This window comes from Strigops habroptila, chromosome 9, assembly GCF_004027225.2.
Source record: "Strigops habroptila isolate Jane chromosome 9, bStrHab1.2.pri, whole genome shotgun sequence".
Taxonomy (NCBI): domain Eukaryota; kingdom Metazoa; phylum Chordata; class Aves; order Psittaciformes; family Psittacidae; genus Strigops; species Strigops habroptila.
Window position 1 is genome coordinate 31,941,797 of NC_044285.2, and position 17,632 is coordinate 31,959,428.

The 17,632-nt window shown below is 39.9% G+C and overlaps 1 protein-coding gene and 1 long non-coding RNA gene across 6 annotated transcripts in view; one reads left to right on the forward strand and one right to left on the reverse strand.

Annotated features, from left to right (window-relative positions):
• Positions 1–1,535: 1,535 nt before the first annotated feature.
• Positions 1,536–5,679, reverse strand: LOC115613283. Its single transcript, XR_003993336.1, has 2 exons — positions 5,538–5,679; positions 1,536–1,756 (listed from the first exon to the last, which is right to left on the reverse strand). It is a non-coding gene; the product is annotated as an uncharacterized LOC115613283 (long non-coding RNA).
• A 4,734-nt stretch (positions 5,680–10,413) lies between these two features.
• The window catches only part of FMR1 (FMRP translational regulator 1), a 49,272-nt gene continuing 42,053 nt past the window's right edge, over positions 10,414–17,632 (forward strand). For all 5 annotated transcript variants that reach the window (XR_003993335.1, XM_030498541.1, XM_030498540.1 and 2 more), the window contains exon 1: positions 10,414–10,971. Coding sequence is in view for 4 of the 5 variants with exons in the window: in XM_030498541.1 (XP_030354401.1) it covers positions 10,921–10,971 (51 nt within the window). In the remaining variant the exon portion in view is untranslated. The remainder of the gene's footprint in view (positions 10,972–17,632) is intronic.

Genomic DNA, 17,632 nt, shown 5'->3' on the forward strand with positions numbered 1-17,632 from the left:
TTGAAACATTTCTTCCCCCAACTCCCAGATTCAGCAATGTCTGTTGTTCCAAGAGACTCAGACAGCACTCATAAAATAAATTTACACTTTTTTCCATCTCTTCCGAAAAATGTTACATGTACAAAAGGAAAAATGATGCATTGAGTGAATGACACCTCTTTAAAATGCAAATCAATGATCATGTCTGACATCAAAACACTGGAGTTCTGCCAAATCTTTTATAAAGGTGCGAATTGCTAATCTAACTTAGTACAGGACTGTGTGTTTTGACAATAATGTTAACAAAAGCAGAAGCTGTATAAAGCAGGGAGACAAATGAGTTTAGCTAAGACATATGGTAATTACAAGCTAAAAGACCACAAAATCGTCTATTTAGTCTCATGATATTTTTTCTTATCTTTAGGGCGGGGTGTGGGTGGGGGAACAGACACCATGTTGTGTCCATCATGTTGAATCCCTGACACATAGATGTGAAAGCCTTTGAAAATGTATTTTCAAAAACAGAACATACACTCACAGGCTTTTGCCTCCAGTAGAATATGTAAATACAGGAACAAAGTAGCACTGAAGTGAATTTATATTTTCTTATTGGTGAATATACCATATAAATTTTGGGCAGAATTCTGTCCAGGTACAATACCTTCCTTTATAAAGGAAATAATCTTAATTACATTAAATTAGGTCCAGCAGCGCTTGCTGTCTGGTATTTTCATAGTGGCAGATAAACTGCCAGTGGAGTCAAATACTTAATTGATATTTACACATACAAGAACCTGGCTTCCTGCTAACATGATGATACACCTGCATGAGATTTATGCTAGTCTTTCAGGTGCTTTGCTATTGAGGAAGTAGTGATTAATACTGGATAATCTACCTACATGTATCTTTGTGAATAAAAGCAGACGTTATTGTAGTAGTAATATATCTAAACTCAAAAATTATTCATATCTAAACTCAAAGGTATGTCATCAATATTTTCACACCTGGATTAAGAGATTTGAAGAGAATGTTCTCTATTACACTTCAATAAAGCAAGTTTATACTGGTTTTAAGAATACCTGACTGGTGCTTGTGTTGAACACAGGCCTACAGCCTTTGATTGTTACATGAGCTGAAGTGATTGTAGAACTTGATACAGAATAGTAGAAACAATCTTAATTAATTGCCACTTTCTGTGGAACTATATCTGGTTGAACCATTGTAAACTACTTGTACTTCTTGTTTCTTCTAAAGAGTAATGGGAAAATCTCCGGGGTTTGCCTATCTATAAAGCCAGGTCCTTGGCTTTATACCATATACTTTTATAATCTTCTGTAGTCAAAACCAGACCATTCTAATGGGCTCATTTTTACACGTATTTTTATTCACCCAAGTGTCCTGATTTACGATTTTCTGAACACGAAGTAGACCACCTTTCTAAAGTTATGACCTTATTTTTCCTGTTGTTTTGAAAGAATAGACTTTTCTCATTTGTTACTAAAAGGTAGTTTATTGAATAAGTTCCATTCCTTGTTTGAGACTTTTTTTTTTTTGTAAGATTAGAGGGGATGTTCCTTTAGCAGCCTTCTATTTAATATCATGATGATTTTGCTGAAAATCTCATTTAATTTGGTTCAGCAATACATTATTGAAGTGGAACTTTTTAAAGAGTAAAGAGTACAGCACTGAAGTGCTTCCTGTAGCATGAGAACACTTCGTTGACTTTTCATTATAATCCACGAGAGCACGACCTTGGAGAGTGATTTTCTTTGAAAGCCTGTGAAAATGAAAAAGAACTCTAAGCTGAAACGAACAGGACCATTAAAGTAGAATAGGTATGATCTAGTTAAAGGGTCCATAAAGGAACTTCAGGATTCAATGCACGTGCTGCAAGTGTTTCATAGTTGTCTGAGTGGATGAAAGTAAAGGAAGAACAATCTAGATCATGGTATACAAGACAGTTCTCAAAATTAAAATCCATTTATCAATAATAAAAATATTGCTTTAGAATTGCTTAAATTTACTACTAACAAGAATAACTACAAAAGGCATTATATGCTTTTAGTGTTTTATTTGGTTCAAATAGGGTTCCTGGGTTTATGTGAAATGTTATTAGTCCTAATGTAGCCTGTACTCAGTGTTTTAAGGAGCTAATATTATTAAGGAGCTAATATCATGTCTTCTTTCAAAATTACAGTGAAATGTATAAACTATCTTAAAGCAAAGTTAAATATATTGCACACATCAGTATTCTGAAGACAAATTTGTATCATCTTGTTTTGCACACTACAAGACAAATTGTCTTTGGGGGTCCTCTCGTGGTAAGACTTCATTATTGCAGTTAAAATCTTAGTGTTCAGGCAATCTTAAACTGATCTGTTTTCGAATATTATTTTCTGCAGTTTGTGAAGCTACAGAAAATGCAAGTTAATATCAAGCGATTTTTGAAACCCACAGGAAAAGAAAGGTAAAAGTATAGCTCTGCCGAATGTGTCCAGGATATAAACCTATGAATGGCATGTCAAAGACCGTTTTTCAAACTAGTAAAGGATAAAATATTACTTATTGAGACAAAATTGTCAGCTCTGTTAGCTGGGGAAAAAAAAAAAAAAAAATTATGACCCAAACCCAAAAAGCAGAACTACAGGACTGATTGTTCCCTTTGCTTTTTATTTTTTTCACACTTTTCACCTATTGCCACAGTATAAGATTACAGTGTCGTTTTCTGTAACAATTCAGTGGAAAAATACAAATCTTTTTAAGTTATATATGCTTGTAATAGGAAGTTAAATATCACGGTCTGTCAGGATTATGACATTTCACATCGTACTTCCATAGGTGTCCCCATCAAGGTAAATACAAATAACACCAAGGCCATATAAATCTACTAGCATATACAGCCTTTGAAATACAGACCTACTGCTGTCCGACATCACTGGGAATTTTGCTACGGATTGGGAACAGTCACGTGACATTTTCAGATCAATCTCAGTGAAAACTACATTATGTTCAAAAGAGGCAGCAAACAACATTCATAAATCTCTGAATTAGGTTCAGTATTGAAGCATCATAGAATCATAGAATCAACTAGGCTGAGAAAGACCTTTAAGATCACCAAGTCCAACCATTGCCCCAGGACTACCAAGCCCACCACTAAACCACGTCACTAAGGGCAAACTGATCTACCCTCAAGATCTCCCCTCATGGCTGCGCCTCATGACCTCCACTCGTAGCCACCTCTCATCTGCCCCCTATAGTGACCCACACTGTACAGTTGCCGCACGTATTCCCCATGGCTGCCCCTCACACCCCATGGCCGCCCATGCTCTCCCCTCATGATCTCTCCTCGTGACTGTCCCTCACCTCTCATGGCTACCCCTCACATCCCATGGCTGCCATTGCTCTCCCCTTATCATCTCTGCTCATGGCTGCCCCTCCCCTCCCCTCATGATCTCCCTTCATGGCCGCCCCTCTCCCTTCAGGATCTCCCCTCATGACTTGCCCCTCCTCTTCCCTCATGATCTTCCCTCATGGCCACTCTTCCTCTCCCCTCACAATCTCCCCTCACAATCGCCCTTCACCCTGCATGGCGACCCCTCTTTTCCCCTCACAATCTCCCCTCATGGCCTCCCTTCACTGCTCATGGCCACCCCTCAACTCCCCTCATGTTCTCCCCTCATGGCTGCCCCTCCTTTCCCCTCACAATCTCCCCTCACGGTGGCCCTTCACCCCTCACGGCCGACCCTCCTGTACCCTCATGATCTCCCCTCATGGCCACTCCTCCTTTTCCCTTCATGATCTTCCCTCCTGGCTGTCCTTCCTCTCCCCTCATAATCTTCCCTCACCACTGCCCTTCACCCCTCATGGCCACCCCTCGTCTCCCCTCATGTTCACCAGTGTTTAAATTGGTATTGTCCAATTTTTGTACAACAAACAGCCACATGCATGCACTGCAGAGCCTGTTTCCAGCTCTCCACCCATAAGGAGGATTAACCATGTGCCTATATCTACCTTATTGCATACACTCCCTTCCCTATTTCATGTACTTATACAGTCTCCTCTGCCTCTTTTTGCTTCTCCAACTGTACAAACCTCACTAACTTAGCTACAAGGCCAGATTACCAGCAGAGCAGCCTCCTTTCTGCACTTCATAGAGGTGGGTGTTCAGCACATTGTGGACCAAGATCTGATCCTCTCTGATGCTCCTTTTCTCTCTGTAAAGTGGGGTAGGAAATATACCCCTTCCAAGAGACTCTGGAAGACTTAGTCTGTAATTGCTTGTAAACCTCGTAAGTAGCAAGTGATACAGAAATCCAAACTGTAATTGTAATAGAGGCTTGAGATTAATCTATTTTTGGCATGTTATACATACTTATGGACTTGATTCAAAGCAGTTACTGAAAACTGTAAAGTATCCAAAAAGTGATAGGAAAAAACATAAGTCAGATTAAAACCATTCCAAAGGCAAATCCAACCTTCTCTGAAACCTATTTTTATGACCTGCTCATACAAACAATAAAATGAATGCACTGCTAAAATCACTACATGATGATCATTCAGTTGATTAACATGGGTGCTAGAAAAACATGCTTGCATTCTGTGTTAGAGAATTAGATGTGAAATAGTCTAGAAATGTCTGTCTACTGTACAAATAACTTTATGTTCTAGATTGACTAGAAATGTAGACCCTAATAAGCTCACGAGTTCCATCTTTGGCATTGATGCTGATGAATGCTGCCCTTTAACAAATATACAGGAGCAGGTTAGTAAAGGCTCATAATGTGAAATAGATTATCTAAGTGTAGCATAGCTGTCTTCATCTGAATTGTAATTTAAGGTTCCAGTTATGGCCACTGAAATGCAGGGCTGTACTTCCCTCTCAGGATATTCAAGTGCATCACAGCCACTTCGACAACAGTAACTTTTGGATATGACTCTTAATTCTATGAACCAATCCCAAGAGGGGTGAGTTAACTCGTAATGCACCAATCTTTTCTTTTCTCAAAGACATCATCAATATACTCATGAAGACCATAGAATATTAAGGTCTATAGCTTCCAGAGATATAAACTATTAATTAAGTGCTATGTGTTCATACTAAAACTCACTTAACTGAAATGAGGGCTACTGTACGGATTACCATACAGTATTCATACAATGCCATCCAGCATGCATACTGTAGGGGAGCATCCCTACATTTACAGTTACTAATACTGTCTGACCACATGAAAAGAACAGAACATTTCTCTGGCACTGCATTCTAACCAGCTACACTCCAAGATTTCTGTAATTGTTTTCTGGTTTAATTACTTCATTCATTTTCAAGACCCTCTTAATCCAAGAACTCTTTTCACTTTCATCTCAAATGTGGTTTGGTTAATGATTAATAAAACCAGAATTAGCTGAATAAACTAACATATAGTTTTACACATGACTGTGAACGTCTGTACACAAACTGGTTACAATGCCAATATACTTCTGCAGATGAAATAACATGCAGGCTTAATATACTAATAAATGCATTTGTGGGGTTACAAGAGAAATGGATAGAAACTCACAACTTGTGGGGGATGAAACTGGGTAATTAGGCAGCAGAATGCTACATGGTGTGTTTTCAAATTCACTCCTGATATTCAAAAATAAAAAAGAAAACGTGTTACCAAGAGTTGCAGACTGACAATAGGATATACAGATACTGGTCTAGAAGAATGCACAAATAACTATTGGTTTTAAATGAGACTCACTATTCCAGCAAATAACATAACATAACATAACATGGAGTAAATAAGAAAAAGATTACCCTCCAAGACAATTATTTCACAGCTGAGTTGAATGACAGTGATGATAGGTGATTTTTGGATGACCAAACTGAGCTACAGCTTGATAGCAGGCACTATTTCAAAAATACATATTTTTAGAAGATTCTATTTTTGTAAGTAAGTTACAAAGTTTAATAATGTTTTGAAGTTTAGATTTCAATGTTTACTTCTTTGACTCTTCTCTGTGAAACTGGGAAGCTTCTGCGCTGCAGGCACAAAGTAGACTTAATCCCCCAGGCTTCCTTCTATATTCAGGTCACGAAGACACAATATACGGTAGAAACTGAAAACCACCAGTGGAAACATATACCTACACTAAAGTAGAATCTGTGACAAAATGAACCTTGGATGCCTATCTATTCCGAACTTACTACACAAAAAACTATACATTTGGAGGAGGACAAGGTTGATTAATGACTTAAAGAAGCAACAAATGGTCAAGTCTAATCGAAGGTCACTTAAGCAATGATGACAGAAAATTAGCAGAGATTAGTTGGATCTTCTCACTATTTTTACAAGATCAAAGATTACCCACCAGTCCAACACATATAATGAAGGATTTTTAATCATTTTACACTATTTGTTTTTGTCCTCGTGTAATGGTTATACTTTCATTGCCTCTCCATGTGAACACTACCTTTTAGAGTATTTTATCAGGTCTCCCAGATAAAGTTCACATTAACTATTCAAAGAACTGAATGAACAGGCACAGCATAATCTGATTTCTTGTACACACACACTAACACTCGTAAATCTTCCCTCATTTATTCAGCTTCTCTTCACGAGTTCTGAGAATACCTGCTGCTCTACATCCTGATTTGGATATATGTCATTTCTGGATATCACTTTAGTCAAGGACAAGCCAATAAAACTGCAATACTTTGGTTATATTCAACCTTCAGCTATTATTGATTAATCATAAAGCAACCTTGTCTAAGAAGTTTTTCATCTTTATGTTTCTATTGATTGTAACTGCTTCTTCCCATTGCTGACCGGGTTATTATAACATCACCATTTCAGCTAGATTACAGAAAGGCACTTTATCGAGACTATATTGTAAACCAACAAGAAACAAGCATCTGACCACCTTTAAACTAGTGTGACAATCTCCTGCCTTCTCAAACTTTTGGCTACCGCTATAAACTACCAAGGCAACAGTCTGAACTGTTTGGTCTAATTGAAATAACTCAAATCCTAGGTATGCAAGGTCTTTTTTTCTCAGTATCAAATACAGTGTTAGAAATAAGACACATATATTGGCACTACCAGGCTTAGATGGAAATATAGAAGTCTAAATATCATCTATATGGTGTGCTGAGATGTAGGGGAAAAGAAGTCATCCAGGAAAGGCTCCTGTCTGAAGTCATGCACAAGAAAAACATTTGAAAGGTTGAATTAAAATCTCTATGAACCTCAGCAAGATTTCGCTGAAGCCCAAAGTAAGCATGTAAACAAGAATTGTATAAAATTCTATTAAGTCTTCAACAGTTAATTGGATTACCATCTTTTAAAAAGAATGTTTCCTGAGTAACTCTTATTTGTAGTCCATGACCAAGCTTTCAGGTAAATAGCACCAGGTGAGGAAAAACAGTCGGTTACTCCTGTCCCTCTAACCCCAGCGTCTATATGAAGGGTCTTTCACAAATCAATTCATAAGCAATTCAGTACACAGGGGGGAAAAGCTCTGATTGTTGCTATTGTTCTGAAAGGCTGGTGTTGATGGCTACATTTTAAATGCTTATCTTCTTCAATGTACTGAATCCAAGCTAGCATTTCCTGGTGAAGACCAATAGACAAAGAACTGGAATACTTAAGATACAAATCCTAGGGAAACAGTATTAGCTAAACCGGTGCCGATGATCAAGCATACAGGACTATGATATGCCCCCAGAAGTGCCTTTAACTTAGCTCCTTCAACTTTCCTACTGAGGACCAGATGGGAGGAGACTTTTTTCTTATATTCTCTACAAATATTTAAGAAAACATTTGAGTAAATCCATTGCTGAATAAAAGTCAAAATGGTTTTGTCTTTTATTTTAGTGGTGATACGAGGTATTCCAAATGCAGAGTGCCTGAAATACCTTTCAGTTAGCAGATCAGTCTGCAAAACACGAAGTAAGTAAGAAACAGAAGCAGAGCAAGACTTGGAACAGGCGAGTTGAGATTGTTTGGGAATATGAAAGAACCTGGGGGAGTATAGGGCTAAGGAATTTTGGCTGAACTATAATCCTATAGCCACTCCATAGTGTGACTGAAAACTAAGATTATAAAAAAGAAGTCTAATGTTTAAATGAAATAACATTTTACCTTTAATATTAAAGACACTAATGGAATTACTGAGGTGTACTTTTATACTGTCACTGCATTTGAAATACAGACACATTTAAAACGATCTATCTTACTCTAAGTCTACATAAGAACTAGTTAATTTGTGAACATATTTCAGAACGGATGGACAGTTCAGTCTGAAGATAGTTCAAATTACAACAGCAAAAACAATAAGTAATTTGGAAAATAAGAGGAAAGGTTAATAGTCAATCAGCAGAAAAACTAGAGTGTGCTCTGGAAATATGTAAATTTCCTCATTAAACAAGAAAGGATTAGGGCATTCACTAGTCAGGACAAAATAAAAAATGTTGAATTTAAGCAATAGCGAGGAAAATCTAAATTAAGCATTAGGGAAGATTATACAGTACAGCAGCTTTTAGCTTAGGGAAAGTGGTAAAATCACCACTGGAAGTCAGAGCTAAATTAGATACCTTTATATTCTGCCTGCTCAGAGATAATCTGCCGGCATGACAGCAACCAATTTTATTAACAGGAGAATTATTACGAGACATTATGAATCCAAGAAGAAAAAACAGAATGAAGTGAAACAGAACTACTTCAGCTAACTTTGTTTTAGAGCTGGGCATCGTTTATCCTGGTAGACTGCTGAAATTTTGATTTGAACCATTTATACAATTTCTAGTTTTTAAAAAGTATTTCTAACATGAACAAGTCACAAGGGAGGTCTATTGAACCTGAATTTCTTCATGGTAACTCTGTAAAATCTAATCTCCAGTGTGTTTTTATTCATACACAAATGTTGGGTCATTGCTCCTCATCTTTAAATTTTTCCTTCTTCAGTCCTCTTGGACTCTCTGCCACCCCCAAGCAAGCCAACTCTGTGACTGCCTGTTCAATGAGCACAGCTGGCCATCATCGGAATCATTAGATTGAACTGACTCTTCATTGTATTCAAGAATTTGCTGAAAAGCATATCCACATCTGATGAAGAGAATTAAACACCTTCCCTTCAAGGTACACTACACAGCAATCATACCATTAAATTTACTTCGACATTGTGAATGCATACAATAAACATCATAATAAGCAGGTGACCACATAGTATACAAGGATTGCCACAGGCAACTCTCAATCTGTCACACATTAAGAAAATAAACAGAAAGGAGAAGTTCAGGTGGCTAACAATACCGTACACCCTTTCATAGCTTAAATGTAAAATGCAGCATGCCGAGAAACACTGATTTGCAAGGTTTGAAGCACAATAATGTAAAAAAAAGAAAAAAAAAAGAAATCATAGGCTTACTGATTGAAGAGTTGTTTTGAAAATTCATCAGTAGGTGCAGAATTTCACCTCCTCACACACTTAGTTGGAGAAATCACAGCCATGGTAATACATTGTGATTTTTGAGGGTAGAACCCAATGGTAGAACTGTGTTGATTTTTTTTTATCCCTTATTCTTTGTAGTTGGTTGAAAAAAACCCCAAACCTACACATAGGGAGATCATGTTAATGTTTTTGCAGGTCTAATGACAGGCTGAATAAACAGCTTTTGTGCCAGTACACTTTCAGTTGTAAATGCTCCATCACAGATACAGCACTTTAAAACATTCACCACCAGGTTCTATGGTGAACTATACATGCAGTGTGTTACGCTCTGCTGACAAGAAAGCTTAGGAGTTTAAATGTTCACGAGTGTCTAAATGTAGCTAAAATAATAGTGTTACATGGTGATCCTGCTTGTTGAACAAAGCTGAACTCTCACATAGAGATGCAGAAGGACGAGCCCTTCAGCCTTCCAGGCCTACAAGTCTGCTCATCTTGTATGATGTCTTGTGAGATGTCTAGCAGCCTCGGCCACACAGCCAGACCATGTGCTAGTGCAGAACTCATTAACTGCCAGAGCAACTCACATTTTATTCTTCACTCCTCCCCCTAACACATGCAGACATCACCGCACGGTTGAGCCTTCTCCCCCTGCCATGGCGGCCATCTATTGCAGCGCCCCTCAGCGACCTGAGCTAACTCCCTACAGGCCGCGGCCTCATCCTAGCCAATCCCGGCAGCCCCAACGCTCTCTCGGCCCCATCATTCCCATCGCCTCTCCCTAGGCCCCGGCAACACCATCGCTGCTAAGAGCTGTTTCCCGGCGCCGTTCTTTCACCCAATGGCCGCAGCACCACTCCCCGCCCCGACCCGGCTGCTCTATAGACAACGACACTCCCCCCATTCCCCCCGGTTAAGGGCCCGCCGGAGGCCGCCGCACGCCGCGCCCCGCCCCGGCCAGCCCGCGGAGTGCAGCCAGAGCTCTGATTGGCCAGCGGGGCAGTCGCTCAGGCGCGCGCCGCAACCTCCGGGTTCGACCGCCGGTTGCCCCTTGCGGCTGCGCACGAGCCGACCGTTAGGCGGTGGGCGAGCGGCGCGTGCTGCCCGGGGCCGGCTCCTCCGCCCCGCCCCGCTCACCCCCCGCCCTTTTTTCCCACCCCCCGCTTCCTCGGCGGCCCGTCACGTGACGCGGACCAAGCGTTTACGTTCGAAACGGGCGCCCCCCCGCGCGTGGTGACCGTTTCGGTTTCATTTCCGGGCGGCCGAGGCCGAGGAGCGGCGGCGGTGGCGCCGCCGAGCGGAGCGTCCCCCCCCAGCGCGGCCTTCCCTCCGCCCCCCCGCCGGCCACACCCCCTCGCGCTCGCGGTGAACCGAGATCCCCTTCCCCTCACCCGCCCGCACACACACCCCTCCTCCTCCTGCTGCTCTTCCCCCTTCTGCGCCGAGAGAGAAAGGGAAGGGAGGAGGCGCCGGGCCTGGGTCTCCCGCACCGAGCCGCCGCGGCACAACATGGAGGAGCTGGTGGTGGAGGTGCGGGGCTCCAACGGGGCCTTCTACAAGGTACCGGGTGCTCGCGGCTGGGTCGGGCTGGGCCTCAGGGGAGGGAGTGGGGCCTGGGACGGGAGGAGGAGGAGGAGGCGGCGGCGGTGGCGGCTCCTCCTCCCCGCTCTGAGGGAAAGCGGAGGCCCCGGGGCAGGAAGGAGAGGAGGAGGAGGAAGAGTGGGGCAGGGGTGGAGGCCTCGGCCGGTCCCTCTCCGTGTCTGGGTAGAGGGAGCCGGGCCTCTGGGGTAAGAGGAGCCGGGGGCCGCCGCCGCCCCAGGGCTGAGGGAGCTTGAGGCCTGATGAGGAGAGAGAGAAGGAAGACGAGAGAGGGCCCCGGCGGCTGAGGAGGCCTTGGGCCTTCCCCCTATTGTGGGAAGGGGAGGCCCTGGCGCCGCCGGTGTGGGAGGGGAGGCGAGGAGAGCCCTGGGCCGCCGCCTGCTTGGCGCTGATCAAGGATCAGGGCTGGCGATGGGGCATTAATTGCTAAATCCTCAGCTTTTATCGCTACTTAAGGAAAGTCTGTCTCTCAGGTTTCCAGGAGAGCTGCACTGCTAGTGCACGGCGTTTAAGGTGGGGGAAGGGGGGGGGGGAGTCTTGTTAAATACACGTTCATGATAAAACGCTGTTGTGGATTCCTCCTTGTAATGCCATGGCAGGGGGTACTGCCTACTGATATTAAAGAGAACGTTGCTTGACCAAATATATATGTGCTGAGTTGCTAAATACATTTAATTATCAAATGTACTTCTTACTGAAACTGCTTAATGGCATTCCATGTTTCTTTCCAAGCCCTTGTGCTGGTCCTGAATAAAGCCATCACTGAGCCTTCAACGAATATGCTGAGTGCTTAATATTTTTATTAATACTGTGTAGTATTGCTGTGGCTTTTCATTACTTGGGTTGTGTTCGTCAGCGTGTTGATAGGGTATAACTTTTGGGTTTACCCTGTTCACAGGAAAATAAAACTTGGACACAGTGGGTTTGGGCCTAATGTCGTTGACATTTTATGAACATACGAGAAATAGTCATGGATTGGTTTCTGCAAGTCTACCATAGTTTAAATGTTCCTGGTACTTTAAAAATTGGGCCTAGCTATTGTGCGACATCTAATATTTATGTTAGCAATGAAGTAACAGGTAGAATTTCACACTCTGATGTTAGTGTGGTAAGGCAGGTTGGGATCCAAATGATACAGTTCCAACAGTTCAGAGTGTTTTGAAGAAAACAATACCTCTTGAAAGCTTATTTTTAAAATACATGTGATAATATCCTCTTCTGAAAAAAAATTTTTTTTCAATGTATGTCTGAAGCAAGTCTGTAAATATGGTAAATAAGCATCCTGTGGGTTTGCAGTGTTGTAGCCAGAGTTCTAGATCTGTATATTGCTTCCTGGTATTAAATTATTTAGCACTCTCAAAAATCAGTTCTGCGTTGTTAAAGAGAAAGTATTTGCTCAGAAAGAAACAGAAGGCATAAATAAGTTGCACAAGAAAACTTCTAATGAAGCTTTTATCAGATTATATGAGAGTACTACACAATCACGTGAGATAGATGATGATAAAAATTGTGCATTTTATAGTGACAAATTTTATCAAAGAAACCCACGAGAGTTGAAAGCTTCTGTAACTTTTTTTGGTTAAATTTCAATTTTGACATCTTGGGGTCCTGAACCCCTTTTGTTTGTAACATACCAACATTTCCGGTTGTGGTGTAGGTGAAAATTCCATTTGAGTGTGTATGTTTGTGGGAGCTTTTTCGTTAATCATGATTTAGTGCATCCGGGTTTTAACACAAATGTTGCCTCCAAGATGCATATTATGTTTGCCTTTTAACTTTTAGCAATTTAAACATAGGATATTTTTTTCTTTTTTTGGTCATCTTCTCTTAATCTCTAACCAGGAGGACTTAGTTAAATTATCTAAGGGGACAAATGGGGCACACAGATTCGTTGGTCTTCACCTGTATAACCTGTCTAGATAAAGCATCACACTTAAGATAAATGCAGCAACTTTTTTTTTTAATTAAAAATTAATTGCAAGATTGTTCAATGTAAATCAGAAATTTTCATCTAGCCTGATTGACATGAATATTAGGTACAATTCTTTGAGGATTCCCCATCTTGAGGATGGGGAATTTGATTACAAAATCAATTGCTTGACCCCGCTTAACAAGAGGTGTGTGATGATGTCACATCATAAGATCAACTAGTGTGGATCTAATTGCAAGATGATTTTATTTTATTTTTTTAATTTAAAAAGTTTAAGGAGCCACATGAGATGTTTTGCAACAGTAATGCTGCAAACAAACCAAAAGCAAAACAATTCATTTATTCAATCTCATGGTTTGCTGATAAGTTGTGATAATTTTTTTTGGCTTTGAATAATACTCAAGATTTTCATCAGAATATGTAAACGTTTTGGAAATACACACCTCTATCTTGATATCAAGACATGGAGGGGGGAGGAATATGAGCTTGCCAGAGTCGTGAAGGGATTAAATGGCAAAAGTAGCACCCAATCACCACTTCAGGTTTTTGTATCCTCATTGTAGCTCTCTTTGAGAGCCTTGTAAGTTCAAGTCTGTAAGCACTTACTTTCATTCTTGAGTGTTCCCAGCAGCATCTTGATCTTGACAGTACAAAACTGGTGCCTAATTGTCACCTAAGTCCTACTGAGAGTAATAAAACAGTCTTTTCTCTGCTTGTGTTACCTGTGGGACTTGATCCAGAACACATTCTGAGATACGACTAGAGGGATCATGTTCCACACAAAACACAGGAGATGGTTTGAGGATGGAAGGTTTGAATTAAAATGTCATACTGTTCAGGTGCACTACATTTCACAGAGTACTGGAGTGTGTTGGTGTGATTGCTGTAGTGGAGACTAGTTCTTTCTGAATGGAATTAAAATATCTCTTGGTGAGTGTGTTGTACTTTCATGACTTTTTATTTCTCATTGGCTAAGATGAATTATTCCATGGAAAGTGCAGTGCAGTCAATGAGCATGATTCAGGGATAATTGATAATCTAGTACCTAGAGATGCTTAGTCATGATTTGATATGCTGCTGGGCCCAGAATCGTTGGAAAGAAAGGGTTAGATTCCCTTATTTTAAGAAGGTCCAACAAACCACCAAACTGAATCCTAGGGGGAGGGAACTGCCTTTTCGCAGCTCACAAGTAACTAACTAAATCTTGAAGATGCGCGCTATTTGGGCGTATCTTTTCACATCTTTTCTTGTATTGGTGTAGTAAATTGTTTTTTTAAGTTCTTACATCATTCTCAGAGGACTAATAGACAGTCCTTTGTCTCATCTTTCCAGGACTAGCTTTAGATATTATTTCCCTGTAAAAGGGGGCATGCTGGATGCTGTTGCAGCATGGGATTGATTTTTCTTTTCCAGTTTGGGAATGATTCTCTCTTGTATCCTCTGCTAAATAATGGAAGTCATCCCGTTCATGAGGCAGATAGTTTGGAGTGATGTTTGCTGTTAATATCTATATGTTGTCTTGTAACCAATTTTTGCCACTACCTGCTCTATAACATTGTTAAAAATCTTCAACTTCTTTTCCTGGTAGTTTCAGCACTTTGCTATTGTTTCCTTGGTTTTATAGGTACTTCACTTTTTCTCTTCCCACCCCCCCCCCCCGGAAGCTACAATTGACAAAATCATTCATCTTCAACAGTTCGTTATTACTTCAGGTCTTGCTATTAACTACAGTTCCTTTGGCCTCCTGTTGCATTCCATATACATTTTTTTTCTTTTCTTTCACTTTACCATACAGACCTTGGAAAATACCTCCAGTCTCTTTGTACATTCACAAGCTCAGTACTCTGAGGATGATAGCCTGTACCCTTGTCCCTCTTTCCGTTACCATTCTGTGACTGCTCTTCCTTTGCTATTTGGTTTCTTTCTATGGCCTGCCTTTCTCAGATTCAGTTAGCCACGTGAGTTCCCCTTTGACTTTCTTCTTCCAACAAGTATGAAATGTTACAGAACTGTCACACTAACAGTAGATGTGCATTTGTATCAACATTTTTTTTAAATCTTAAAAGGTGTATTTTCCCTACCTTCACTTCTTACAGTTAATTATCCTCCGTTATTAAAATGGTAGACAATGCTCACATCTGATGAGAGCAGACTAAAGCAACAAAATTTCATGGCAGTTAGAGCCTTTATTTGTTCCTTTGCAGTGTCTGTCATTCCATTTAGTACAAAAGCTAACAAATACACTGGTGTTTCCAGTAATTCTTATTTCGTATCAAACAACTTGTAAGATTGAGCCCATATCTTCAGCATATAAGCCTTGTTAGAATGTGAATGCTCATGTGTTTGAGAAATGACATCCCATGTCAATGCTGTATTGTAAACTTTTTTACTTATGTCTGAAGCATGGAGAGAGAAGTTAATGCTTTATTTGAAAGTCAAATTTAGAAAAATTACTGCATGTCATTTTTTTTTTTCTTTTCCCCCCTCACTAGTGAAGAAGAATCAACCTCAGCCATTGCAAGATGTGCTTCTGTTCACAGAAGTGCAAGCAAACTTTTTTTCATAGATTCTGATTTTTTTTTTGTGTGTGTACTCATATTTGGTAACTCTACTATTAGTGATAGTGATATCCTAGCTGCTGTAGCCTTTCACTGTCGCGTTCCCTCATTTTACTTCCATTTAGTTTCACTGTGTTTTTAATGCTTTTCATCTATGTGTTCACATTCATCATAGCCAGTGTTTTGTCCCTTTTTGGGTGTGCATTTCAAACTCACATATATGCACTCTTATGTTTGAATTTTCATGCCTAACTTATGCTCTGTTTCAGAAATGACCAATGAGTGCTTACTGTACTTTTCATAATTCTCTGTGTGAAATCAGTACCACTTCTTTGCCTTTACTGACATCTAGGACCGCCTTGTCCTGTGTCTATGCATTTGGCTTATGGTGTTAAAGGTCTCATTTCTTTTTAGCATTGTATATAATTTTACACATATCACAGAACAAAGAAAACAGGGAAGTTCTGATGAGATTAAATTTTGGTTTTCCAAAGGCATTAATGGTTAAGTACTAATTTTTTTTTTTATGAGAACTTAGAAATGTTTCAAAACATTTTTTTTCTTGTACTTCACAGCACTATATATGTACACTTTTGAGGCTAAATACATTTTACTTACTACATATATGTTTATGCTGGAGAAAAATTGACATGCTGCTATGATGCAGACTATGAAAAAGTAATGTGATAAGTATCTCTGACATTTTTCTGTGTCACAAGAAATTGAAGGACCAGGAAAACTACCTTTCTGTGGATAGATGGGGCTAGACAACCAAGTATTTAGGCTATTAGTATATTTTGTCTGGTTAATTGTTTTTTAAGTGTAACTCTCACATGGAGGTTGGCAGAAGTATTGTATATATTGCATGTTGGAAATCAGGTAGCTGGCAATGCATCGTTCACTTTGTAGTTAATTAAAAATTCATTACAATGATTTTTTTATTATTTTGACTGGAAATTAAAAGGGAAACAGCAGTGTTATGACATCAACTTTTTTTGCCAGGCTGGAGTGAAAACCAGGTGTTCCATCTATTTCTGTGCTTGAGTGTATTGAACTTGTCATAAGGAAATTATGACAGTTTTATAATTTTCTATAGCAATGTCTGTATTGATGCTACCTATGTATGGTCAACAGTCATCCTCATTGTTCCTGGTTCAGGATCCTTCAGGTTTCTGGGTTGTGACCAAAGCAATGTTGAAAACCCATTTTAAAGAGAGCATAGTTCAATACTCTTTCATCTAGCTACGTGTCCCAAGTTTTACTTTTTCCAGATAACCTAGGTACTGGACTTCTTACAGGTCTTAGGCTAGTCTTTAACTTGATAACTTACATTTGTTTGTATCACCATCTAGTTTACTTAATAATGGTAAGTTTTGGTATTATTACCACTAGTTACTTATATTGCTGTATTCACTAGGATTCTACTCAAGATGACTTGGATGTTACATGCTAGCAGATCGGAATATGAGATGTAGTCTTGCTCCTAGCTGCTGTGCTTGTGTATTTTTCTGTCATTTTCTGTAATTTTTAGAGTGCTATTTAAAGCATCTTCTGGTGCTTTCATCACCATAAAGGAGATGACTTCTCCAAAAGCATCTTTCATAGCAGAAGTGATTTTTTTTTTTTTTTCTGTTTTACAAATATGAGAAAATTCAGTTTCAACAAAGTCTTTCTCAGGGCATGGTTTTGTCTTACTTTTACCTGTTTTCCTTAAGACCATGAAGCGTTCCTTTGTGGTGTCATTTCTGTTGGATTTGCTTTATAAAATAATCTCTGCTTTTGCATACTCCAGTGTTACTAATAATAGAAAGACCTATCCTTTGCCGGTCTCTGGCATGAAGGAGTTATACAAATGCTTGGTAGTGATTATAGTGTTTTTCAGGTATTAAAGGCATCCATTTCTGCTACCTCTGTAAGAATAAGTGCTTCAGAGTTGCACATGGCAAACACTGGAAGAAATGTGGGTGGAGCCTTTGAAGGTGATGTGTGTAATGTTGTGAAATGAGTCAGGACTGCCATAGTACTTGTCAAGTGCATATCTGGTTCTGATTATGGAACACACAGCAATATGAAACATTAGATGTTCAGTATCCATAATGATCAACTGGGAGTTCTGTTGCCTTTTCATGTAAAT